We start from the raw sequence: 12,281 nt of genomic DNA, 5'->3' as shown, positions 1-12,281 counted from the left end.
ATCTACCAGGATAAGTTTGAAGACCCCAGTGAATCTGAATCTGTGGTTGGCACTTCCTCTGAGTTTTGAAAAATTTTCAATTAGCATAGTCCAGGCCTGCAGAAGTCTAAGGTCTGAACTGGGTGGGAGTCAGTCTTCAGGATCTGTCAGGCTTCCGGAGAGCAGCTGTAGAAACTGGAAGTCAGAGGGTCCTCATCAGCAGCCTTCCTCCGCCCTGAAAGCCACTATTGGGGTCTGCAGGACAGTGGCATCCATGTCACTGCTGCATCTGTCTGTGGTGTGGCAGGGACTGTCCTTACTGGGAAGAGCCACGGGACCTCACAGGGACAACATCCATGTGTCCCTTGGGGGTTCACCGGGAAGCCTGACTTTGCCATCAGGTCCCCAGGAATTGGCGTGCTGAGGGAGAAGCTGACCGAGTGGACAATGTCCCACCAGGATCCCTCCTTGTGGACTGTGAGTACTGGGAGAGGGAGGGAGGGAGGGAGCACTGGGCACTGCAAACATGCCAATGCCCAGCTGGTTCATGCCACCTGGAGGGCACTTCGGCAAGCCCCTTGCAAGACTCTTGGAAGTTGCGGAAGTCACCTCTATATCCCGGCCAGCAAAGGGACGTAGAGGCACAGGCAGGGACGGGCATGGTGGAGCCTCTGCAGAGTGACTGAGAAGCACAAGTGGCCAGAGAGATGGGCAGCGTCCCTAAGAAACGAGTGTGCTGGCTATGAGGGTGAGCAGTGTGCACCAAACAGAAGCACCCGGTCTGCGGAGCCGCTCAGCTGTGGGGAGCCAACGCAGGGCAGGCGCAGAGGGGCTGCGGGTCCACGCTGTGTCTGTCTCGCGGGAAGAACGAGTTCTCTTGTGAAACCAGCGGCATGGCTCAACCTGGGGCCCAGGCCAGTCCTGTCTCCTCCTCTGGAACCTCTCTCTCACTCCTCTCCCTTCCCGATGGCCTTCTTTTGGGGGGACGGGGCGCAGGAATGAAGAGCCGCAAGCTGAGCGACTTCATCTGCTGGCAGCAACCACTATCTCCACGAGATTCTTGAGGCTGAGTTCTTCCTCCCACCTGGAGTCTTAAAATCCGAACATCTGAGCCAGCAGGGTCTGGGTCTCCATCACCCTCGGCATGGGAGCTCATGGTGCCACCAAAGTGACGGCGTTCATAAAGAACTGGGACTGGGGACCTGCAGGATGGTCCAGAGGGTAAAGGCACTTTCTGCCAAGCCTAGGGACCTGAGTCCGATTCTTGGCGCCCACAGGGTGAAAGGAATCCCACAAGTTGTCCTGTGGCAGTCACAGGGAGGCTGTGGCACACGCACACTTTCACACGCCATAAATAAATATAATTTAAAAAAATATTTGAAAAAGAAACAGGACTGATCACACCTGCAGAAACACCGGCAGAGTCTCCTGCCCACCCCTCGCGGCTGTGACAATGTCCGAGGAAACAGATGGATCAGGAGCCTACAAAGGACTATCCAATCCTGGAGGAAAGAAAGGAAACAGAACACAGGAAAGAACCCCATCTAAAGGGCCTTGAGAGACTTAGGGCCGCCCTCCCGGGGGGCCTGCACTTACACAGAAGAACAGCAGGAGTCTTAAATCCAGACGTTGGCACCTACCCTTGGAGGGCCTCTGGGTCCATGAGGCAGCCCAACCCAACATGGTCTGCTCAGCAGGTGGACAGATCATGGCTGCATGTAGTTAGTGGTCAGTGCTTGTGGGCCACTCATGTTGGGCCTGTCCCTGTCGCCAAGGTGGCTAAGGTCAGCTCTCACCACCCAACAGCCAACAGATGTACATAATGTTCCCTGCCCTCGACTGGGTGGACAACACATTCTCTGCCACTGTCCCACAAAGTTCAAGAGCTCAGTCGACCACGGCAAAGCTTCGGGAAGTCTGAGGACCGAGGGCACCCAGCTGCAGTCAGAGGCCAAGGGGAGCACATCTCCAGCATTTTCTAAGTGGGAGTATGTGCATGAATGCATGTGCGCTTGTGTGTCGAGTATTCGTGAGTGTGCACATGTGTGTGAATGTGCAGATGCATGTATGTGTGTACAAGTGTGTACCTGTGCATGTGCGTGTGTGTGTGCATGTGTGCTTGAGCGTATGTGTGTACACATGTGTGTGAATGTGCATGAGGGTACAGGTGTATGCATGTATATGAGTGTGTACCTGTGCATGTGCATGCCTGTGTGTGCACACATATTCAAGCATGTGTGGTGCATGTATGTGCATGTGCATACATGTAAGAATGTGTGCATGTGTGTGTCTGCATGTGCATGTGTGTGTGTGGTGGTAAATATACAGAATATAAGATTTGTCAATTGAACCATTTTTAGGTACTCTACTAGTCTGTGGAATCAAATGCATTCCTGCTCTTGTGGAAACACCATCACTAGAACATTTCAGAACATATTCATCACTCCAGAAAGAAATGCCACACCTGTTAGCAGTCACTTGATGCCACTCCCACCAACCTCCAGTCGGCCTTCGGCCTCTTGTACAATTTACATAAATGGAATTGTACAAGACGTTGTCTTTTCCTTCTGGATTGTTGAACTTTGCACCATGTTTTCAAGATTCACCTTCACAGTAAGTGGGTCCAGTCTTCCTTTCTGTGTCTGGGTGGGGCCCATGTTATCCACCGTTCCTGAGCCAATAGGCACTTGTGTTGTTTCCCTGCCCAGGTGCTGTGAACAGTGCTGTTGTGAACGCAGGTTTCTGTTGGCACACCTGTTTCAAGGCTCTGGATTGTATATCTACAGTGGAGTTGCTGGGTCAGATCGGCTCTTAGAATTTCCGAAGTTGGAGGATAATCAGAAACTCACCCCACCATTTTACATATGGGGAAACTGAGGCCTGAAGAGCGCCTCTCCCTCAGAGAACTTCAGACCTAGGAGCAGAAAACCGCTCTGCACTCCACGCCTGTCTTCAGCGTCTCACCTCAAATCAGACCCGCCAGACACACAGCAGTGGGCTTTGCCCAGCAGAGCCTCTGGGGAACCAGTCTGCGTCCTACAAAGGCAGCAGCTTTTTGGATTCAGACTAATTAAAATTTCCCAAATTAGAAAAACACCATGTCAGAAGTTTGTGAAGGGAGAGACTCACATGATTTATGCTGGAAACAGTGACTTAAATTAATTGCAAAATCCTTTGTGCAGTCATGCCACTCACAGGCGGCCACAAGCATTTTGTGGAGCTGCACCCCAGGGGCGCGCTACGCAGGAGATGCGGGCAGCACCCCGGGACAGACATATACAGAGCTTCGCTTTGTCTCTGGCTTGCCCTTTCCCTCTCTCCAGTCAGAAAAAGTGAAACTATGTAATTGACATTAAACAAAACTTGCTGTAATTTTCACAAAGCCGCACCATGCAACCGTTCTTGAAACGGTGACTGAGAATTCCTGGTACGGTACCTTCTGCTGAGCATCGCCATGTTTTATGCCATTCAGTGTTCTGCTGTTCAGGAGGAAGGATGCTCTACAAACTGAAGGACGGGGTGGTCAGGCTCCCCTCTGAAGAGAGGACTGGTTCAGTTTCCTGAGTCTTGGCAGCACCAGGAGTGACCTCCCTGCACATGGTCCTCAAATGTACAGTGGCTTTTGAAGCAGTGGGTGCTGTGTCCACAGCTGGGGGAGGACATCAAACTAAATTACCACTTCCTCTCATTAGCTCTGCGGAGGCTGGGTGGTGCCGGGCTCACACTCAGACGCTGTGCCACCTGAGGGGACCTCTGTCTTCCTGAAGCTGCAGGGCCCTGGAGGTATAGTGGGACAGACAGCTTTTTACAAAAGGCCTCCAGGGCCTTTTTCTTGCTGCCTTCACTGTCTCCAGAGGGTCCCTCTGTGTCCTCAATGTCCCTGCCCTGGGCAGCCCAGGCCACACGGACCCCTCTCTTCCCAGGGTCCCCACCCCTGTGTACAGAAGAACTCTCTGCTCTGAGGATCTCTGCTTTCTCTAGTATCTCAAGGCCTCTAATCCAAGCAGGCTTCTCAGAAACAGGGCCATGCCGGGGGCTTCTGAGTCCCCTCACAGGGCAGTGTTGAAGTTTCACAGCAACTGGGAGGCCAAGGTTCTGGGTCCTTGCTGAGTGGTTGGCCCTGGGCCTGTCTTGGAAGGTGCAGCAGAGGCCCTGCTGGGGTTGCTATTTTCTGGAAGGCAGGAGGGCATGTTTCTGATAAAACTGTCTGCTGAGTCTCTGGGGGATTCTGGACAGTTCTGTGCCAGCAGTGGACAAGGAATCCAGCTCTCAGCCCCCACACAGCCTGAAGTCCTGTTTCCCTACTACAAGGTCCAGATCTGCCCCCAGACCCCAACTCCTCACAGAATCCCGCAGAACTTTCCTGCTCACATCCCAACTTTCCTACTGTGTCTTTCCTGAAAAGGCTGACTTTTCCCACTATGAGTTACACATGGTAGATCAACAGACACACAAGGTTTCTAAGAGCACATGAAGAAGTGAAATTGTTAAATACTAAAATTACACAAAACTCTCCTTTTGAAATGTGATAAACTGAGAGGAGAGGGACAGGTCACAAGATCTGTGACTGAGATGAGCCGAAGAGGGGAGAGCAGTGATCAAACGCCACTGGTTGTTTAGACAACACTCTCCACCAAAGGGAGCTTTGAAATCTGCAAAATATCATCTGATAAAACACTCTAAAGTCCACACTGCCCTTAAAGTCCCACTTGCTTGCATGGGATGGGTGGGTCCCTTGTCACATGGGGGACATCCACACAATAACTCTCAGCTCTACCTAAGAGAGAATCCAGCCCTGCCACACCCTCTGGCAGGCCACATCCCATCCCCTATGCAATTTTGGGATAGGTTAAAGCAGGTCATTTTGGAAGAGAAAACTCAACGGAACAGGATATCTCCAGGCTCTTCGGCTACAGATGTCTGATCAGAGTATTTTGTTTTACTAGCAATGAAAAAAGATTTTTTCTAGAAAGCAAGCACAACAGCAGCCAACTAAGGAGAAGGGTCTTCAAGCACACAGCAGGGTTTTGGCACATCTGTCACACTGCACAGAACCTCTGGGACTTTGGAGCTCTTACAGGCGAACCCCTATAGGCGGCATGCTTGCAGTCCAGGTGTGAGCTTGCCACCTTAGGGGACATGAGGGCGGGCTTTGTGGTCTCCTCACTGATGGGAAACCACCCCTCATGACAAGAAACCTCACTGAGACTCCGGTTAATCATTTTTATGAAGATGATATTGCAGGTAAAGAATAAACTAGCAGGTCAGAGGAAGAAGGACAGAATTCTCAGAAGAAGGAATGCTCACCAAGCAGAAAGGCTCAGCAACCAGACCCTTCACAGTCAGGTCCATGGCTACCAGGCAGATCCATGTGGAGAGAAGAGGCTGGTTGCTGGGCCTGCTCTAAGGAGTTAAATAGTTAGACTGCATATGCAGTCTGTGATTCAGACTCACTTAATTCCGGGGAAATGGACCCTCAGGTGAAGACGCCACTTGCAGCCCTGAGATGCTGGGCCTGCTCTAAGGAGTTAAATAGTTAGACTGCATATGCAGTCTGTGGTTCAGACTCACTTAATTCCGGGGAATGGATCCTCAGGTGAAGACGCCACTTGCAGCCCTGAGGATATCAGTAGAGACATATCGATGCTCAATTCGAGAAAGAAAATGGTGCGTTCCCTTCCCTCCCTTTCCTCTCACCCTACAACAATTTGGGAATTTCCTAAAGAAATTTCGACTGCCTTTTTATTTATCAAGACAAACAACCTCTTTAAGAATGACATTTAAAATTTGCACAAGTTTCTGAGAAGTGACCCAGTCAGTAGACAGCCTGCCACCCCAGGTCCAGAAAGCTACCGGAGGCATCTATCCACATGAAGACTGGAGAGGAGCAACAGGAATAGGTGTTTCTAGACCTGGGGTGGAAACAGAACCCTGGCTGCTGACATTTCCCCTGGCAGAGTCTCAACTCCCAGCGGACCACGCACAGGGAGGAACCCTGGAGGCAGAAGAGCTGCTGTGAACTGCGGCTGTTTTCTTCTAGGAAGTTTGTTTTACTTTTCCAGGCAGCCCCTACCTGCACCCAAAAGAGTGAGAATCTCAGGCACCTTCCAAAGAGGGATGTCACAGGGAGGCTGGGTGATGCTTGCTTGTGGAGCAAAGGGAACAGCATGCACAGTGAGTCTGGGCCTTCATTCTGCGCAGAGGGCTGTGGCCCTGCCCTCTCCAGCAACTGCCCTTGATGCTGCTCTTATGGAGCTTCGAGGACTGGCCCTCCAGAAAGCCTCTGCTTGTGGCCAGACCAACCTCAGCAATGGCAGGTAGAGTGAATGTTGGGTCACAGCCTAAGGGTTAATGCAGGTCAAGGTTTCTGTCAAACCACTCCTCAAACAGGCAGGTCCAGAAAGACAAATGAACTCCCGTTCTAGGGAGCAGTAATGGCTGTTGACATAACTGATCATGCTGCTTCTCCGCAAATGTACCGTCAACGGTCGTATTTTTAAGGGGGAATGTGGGTGAGTTAGAGGGAGATTTCAGAGTCACTGCCTGGTAACAAAGCTCTGAGTCAACGCTGTCCATCAAGTAAGTGTTGGAAAACTATGAACCTCAAAACTCAAGGACTCTACCAGGTCACAGACACTGGCCTTGAGCCTGGGCACCGAATCACAGTTCCACGGAAGCCAGAAGCTGAGCTGCCCCCATACTCCTCTGGTCACATTATGGAGGGCTGTAACAGGAAGATGTGAGGCCGGGCCCCAAGCAGCTCCACAGACCCACGGCCTCAGCTCTCAGTCTTGTCTCACTTGTAATCATAGGACCTGGGCAACACTCTGACCAAGAGTTAGGGAACCATAATAAAAGTGTTCGAAGCAGGTCAGACACTGTTCAAAACTCTGTTCTCAAGAAACCACTCAAGGTTTCTTTTAGGGTGAAATAGTATGTGCTGGTCTCTCCAGCTTCAGATTCAAGTTTCCCTTTGATGTGACAACCACTAATAATCACTGAAGAAAAAAGTCCTACTGTGCCTCAGTTTACATCAATGGGAAAATTACATAACATCATGTTCTCACCCAAAATAACACTCAATTAGGCCTCGGTTTAACATAACTAAATGGCATATGACGGCTTGCTGCTTAACTGAATCACAAAATATGTTCTAGAAACAAAGTTCAAAATTTGAATATCTCTCTCTTCATTCCTCTTTCTCTCTCATACACACATAAACTCTAAAACTTCAATCTTTATACTACTTGGTGAATGGTTCTTATAAATAATTGGCTTTAGAATCATATATATTTGATGAACATCAATATATACTTAATATCCTAAGACATAAATATATATCCCCTTCAGGTCAAAATCTCTGCACACCTTTTTGAGAAGAGCTTCCTCTATTAGATTTCTATTAGAATTGGGGTTCCTTCTTTCCCAGTTCTGGGATGCTACTCTGCTTGAGATTGGTAAGGAACTTCTAATTAATGATCTGTTGAAACTGTATCGAGACCCCAGATTCTAAACATATGTAGAACATGGCAAATCAGGATAAAGTGTGGATTTTTCATAAGGCAGCTTTTTAGTCTACTACTCAGAGATAAAGTATGGCAATAATTTCTTATGAAGTTTTCCCATTTAAATGCAGAGACTTAATTTTATGAAATATGTTCTTAAATTTTTTAACTAGGAGGAAGAATTGGGAGAGGTGGGAAGTTATGGGAGTGAGTATGGTCAAAATACATATTTTACTTGAAAGAAAATGTTTTTATGAAACCCATTGTGTATAAAGTATGCCAATAAATATTTTTTAATTCAACTGTAAGTCTCCATGAAGTTTTAATAAATAATGTACCCTTAACCTTTCACTCATTTCCACAAGAACAACATCGTCCCACACTAAAGAACATTGTCACGGTCAGGAGACTGACTGGCAGAGCCTACACCTTCATCAGATGTTACTGCTTTACCCCTTCTTATGCTGGAGTGCTATGTGCATGCATGCGTGCGTGTGTTTGCGCTCGTGCACGTGTGTGTGTGTGCACGTGTGTGCATGCGTGTCCAGTGTGGTGCAATGTTATCACATGTGTAGGCTCAGGTGACCATGCACAACATTTTTTTAAGCTGTTCCTGACTTTTGCGTTCCATCTTGGCTTCCCTTTTGGAAACGGCCATGTGTGTCTCTCAGACCCTGTTCCTTCTGTAATTACGGCTCTGTTTTTTGGCTACAGTAACTTATCCATCTCTTTGAATTTTACAGCCGCCTTCATGAACTCATTGCTGCTGGAGAGCTTTGCACTCGCTTGTCCTTTCTCGAGAAAAGACACAAATATACACAGACATTCCAGCCCCATTCACAGAGTTCTAAAATACACCAGCAAGAATAGACTGATGCAAGTCCTAAGCTGAAAAACTGTCACAAAAGCTCATCCGTTAAGATTGGCTTAGTAAGATATTTGTTTTTTAGAAGCCCAGATTTAAACTCCAGTTATGAGTTATAGTGCCCTAGTACAAAGGGTGAACTTTATGATCTCTTTGCCAGGCAAAGGCAGTCCTGCCTCTGTGCTTCTATTCCAGACACAGGCAAGCAAGGCTGCTGAGAACTCAGTACTTACAGGCTTATGACTTGCTTGAAAATAGGTATTTTCAGAAAACCTCAGTAAAAGACTGCATTTCAAATGACCCCCACTGTCCAGTCCTGAGGTCCCAACCCTCCAGCCCCACTCTAGCCAGAGAGAAGGCTGGGAGATCACTGCCGAGCTTTAAGAGGACAATAACGAACATGGAGGCCGGCTCCCTCAGACAGATCTCACTGCAGAACTTTGTAAGAAAACTTCACTTGAACTTCAGGTAACAAAGCCCTGCCTAGATTTGTCCTCCTCTCTAGGGAGAATTTTCTTTTAAGACCAGCTAGCACCCCAAATATAGCGATCAGCAAACACCCGGTGAAGCAGGTTTTCGGGGGAGAGGAGAGGCTGATGTGTATTGGATGGTGAGGGGCCAGGCGCTCTCTCCAAAGGAATTAAAACAGAGGTGGGGGCGGGCTTGTTGAGGATGGGAACCTACTGCTCAACAGCGCAGAGTCAGCAGAAGTCGGAGAAGAGACTTCCTTTAACCAGGAAGGAGGATAAAAGAGTGATGCCTGCCTTCCCCGCCCCTCCCCAGGTGACAGTGACCCTGTCGAGACCCTGCTCATCACACAAATACTCAGTCCTTCTGAGATGTTTTTCAGTTTGGTGAGTCCAGCTGACTTGGGAGACACCTGACATTTAGTCTGGGAGAGTTTTTGAACACTAGACCAAGAAAGAACAGGCTAAACATTAACATGAGCCAGAATCTGCAGGGCCTTGAGTTTGCCTCACCAGCCAGGGGACTGTAGACTTCCTGTGGTCCTCGCTGTTAGTCTACACATCACTTTTTCATACATGAAAAAACAAAACAAAACCTCACAATAGATACTGAAAGCATATACAATTTACTGCAAGGTCTAGATAGTTTTGCAGAGGCGTGTAATTAACGCTCCTTGGACATGTTACAAAGAAATAGCTGATTGCATTTAGCAACATTTCCAAGAAATTAATTAGGGCTTTATTTATGCTCATAGAGAGGAATGGGTTAAAGTCAAAGAGAATACAAAGGTGTTTTCTAACAAGTCTGATTAATCAGTTCATAGCAGGCCCAGGATTATTTGTACATCGAGGACGGGTATCTTTCCTTTTCGAGGAGAGTCAACTGTGTACGCTGACGCGGGTTTACCTGACTAGCCGTTGAATTCAATTATATAAAAGTGAACAGGCCTACGTCTAGATTATTGCCTTCCAACTCAGTATGTTATCTGATCGTTTAAGGCATTTTTTTCCAAACAAGCTCTTAACATCGTTCATTTATTACAGATACTGAATTTTGGATTTTAAAATGCAAATATTCTATTGTGATATATGACAGAGTCCCAAGTTTTAAAGAATGCAATTGTTCTCAAATGAATTTGAAATGCTCCTACTAAATTGTCACATCAGGGTAATATCTCCTGGTGTTTGCTTTATTTTCTGAAGGGCTGTCTTAAGGATACTTCTGTTGATATGTTCCCTAAACAAATTATATGTGTGTGTGTATAAAAAATATGGCGTTTCTCATCTGCCTGTCTTTCCTCAGCCGAGCTGTAAACCGTGGTGGTATGAAGGGTAAATGGAAGTTAAGTAATGGACGCCCATAATTTAGGCAGTGAAAAACAGAATTAATGTATTATCCCTCTGTAGCTAGAGCACTCAGCCAACTTAAACTTTCTTTCCTAGAGAAATACGTGATTGAGACGATTTCCATCTGTTTTTGACAAACATGAGGAAAGATTCCCACAAGTTATTCCCTGTTGAAAAATCTTCTTTAAAACTATAAAATGGTCATTACCCTAGGTTTTTATGTCATCAAAAGAATTTTCAGTGACACATAAATAAAAGATTTTTTTAAAGAAATAAGCCCATGGCAGATCCACTGTTTGCAGCCACAGCAGCAGCCGCCATAGAGATCTCACACTGATAAAAGTGGGTAGGCTTGGACAATCGGTGGTCACTCTGATCTTGATTGATCTAACTTCCTTCCGTGTGGAGACTTTCATTTCTTTAAGAAAATCAAAAGATGTGTGAAAAAACTAAGACATAGTAAATAGGAAGGATTTTCTATAATGCCCTTCTCCAAATAATCTTGTGCCCTTCGAAGGCCTCGCCTCCACAGCCGGACCCTGTCTGGGAACTTGGAAGGTGTCTTTTGAATGGGAGCTAGTGCAGGATGCCCCAAACGCTCTTCAGAGAAAAATACCTTCCAGGGCTCAGGGTGCCTTCTCCCTAGCAGGGCCCAGACACAGGCACACCACTTCTCTTCCTTGCAGACCAGTTTCCCAACCCGGGATTCCTCACACTCGCCTGGAGGGCCCAACCTCCCCAGCGCCATAGGGGCCCCTAGGGCTGAGGCTTTCCAGGTTCAAGGCTAGTACCATAGGCACCAAGTCTAGATCTCAGCCACCTGCCTGCCTGCCGCCAGGGTCTCCAAGCTGCTGCATCCGCCTGCCCAGGCACCTTGGGGTTGGCAGCGTCTCCTGCGCTCACCGAGAGCTGGGATCTGCCTGCTCCTCGCGGCTCAGACCCAGGAGCCCCAGCGCAGGAAAATGACCGCCTCCGCCTCCCCAGGTAAACCCAGGCACCACCACCAGCTGGCATCTCTCTACCTATTAGGTCGGCCATCGCTCCAAAGCTACAGCAACCAAGGCGGCGGCTGGGACTCCCTCCAGGCTCAGCCTGGAAGATCTGAGTGTCTGTACCACGCGCGGGCTCTGCGGCTCCCCAGAATGAGCGCTAAGCGACAAGTCCGCCACAATCCATCCAGGATCACATCTGGAGACCCGGTCAGCCTCAGGAAGATATTCTGATAGCTGCTTCCTCACACCGTCACCACAGACACCCATCCACCAAGAATGGGAAAGTATGACCACTCCTAGGAGAAGTGCATTCAGACCCTTCGGGAGGAGCCCCTGGGGTTCCCAAACGGATACCCTAGGAACAGGCCACAGGATGCCCCTGGGGTTCCCGTCTCCTGCTATCCTCTCCTAGAAGCGAAAAGTTCTCCCCATCCAAGCGCGTGGCCTGGTGGGAGCTCCCCGAGGAGGGGCGCGCAGCCCCTGTCACCCAGCGGCCCCGGCAGCCCGCCCGCCCTCTCGGTGGGGGGCACCCGTCGCGCGCTGCACCTACCCTGGCGCGCGGGTCCGGAGGCAGATGGCGCGGCGCTAGTGGGAGGCGGACATGGACCACGCGCCCTCCATGCGCCACACGGAGAAGGCGTAGCTGAGGCGCTCGTGGGCCACGTAGCTGCAGCTGGTCATCTTACTGTCCATCTCGTCGCTCTGCAGGACTTGGTAGAGGAAGTCTATGTACCTGGCGGCCAGCTTGAGCGTCTGGATCTTGCTGAGCTTGTCCGAGGGCAGCGTGGGGATGATCTTGCGCAGCGCGGCGAAGGCCTCGTTGAGCGACTGGGTGCGCTGGCGCTCGCGCACGTTGGCCAGGATGCGCTGGCTCTGCAGCTCCTCGAAGGACTGCGCGCTCGGGCTGCCCTTCTTGCCGCGCTTGCCGGGGGTCGGGCTGCCATCTTCGCTCGACTTCTTGCTGTAGCGCCGCTTCCGGCCGAAGCGCTTGGGCTGCCGCTCCAGCTCCTCCTCGCTGGTGCCCAGACTGTCCACGGGGGACACCGGCGAGCTGGAGCCCTCCTCCATGGCGCCCGCCCGGCGCGCGTGGGGCTGGGGGGCGCCGAGCGCGCGCCGCTGACCAAGC

General features: G+C 49.6%; 1 protein-coding gene across 1 annotated transcript in view; it reads right to left on the bottom strand.

Annotated features, from left to right (window-relative positions):
* Twist2 (twist family bHLH transcription factor 2) overlaps nucleotides 1-12,275 on the bottom strand; it is a 46,721-nt gene extending 34,446 nt beyond the window's left edge. Inside the window, exon 1 of the mRNA XM_008829124.3 lies at nucleotides 11,706-12,275. Within this exon, the coding sequence (XP_008827346.1) occupies nucleotides 11,741-12,223 (483 nt within the window). The 5' untranslated portion in view covers nucleotides 12,224-12,275 and the 3' untranslated portion in view covers nucleotides 11,706-11,740. The remainder of the gene's footprint in view (nucleotides 1-11,705) is intronic.
* Between the last annotated feature and the right edge of the window lie 6 nt (nucleotides 12,276-12,281).

The sequence above is a fragment of the Nannospalax galili genome, unplaced genomic scaffold, assembly GCF_000622305.1.
Source record: "Nannospalax galili isolate Female #2095 unplaced genomic scaffold, S.galili_v1.0 scaffold453, whole genome shotgun sequence".
NCBI classification, from domain to species: Eukaryota; Metazoa; Chordata; class Mammalia; order Rodentia; family Spalacidae; genus Nannospalax; species Nannospalax galili.
This window is presented reverse-complemented; position numbering and strand designations above follow the sequence as displayed.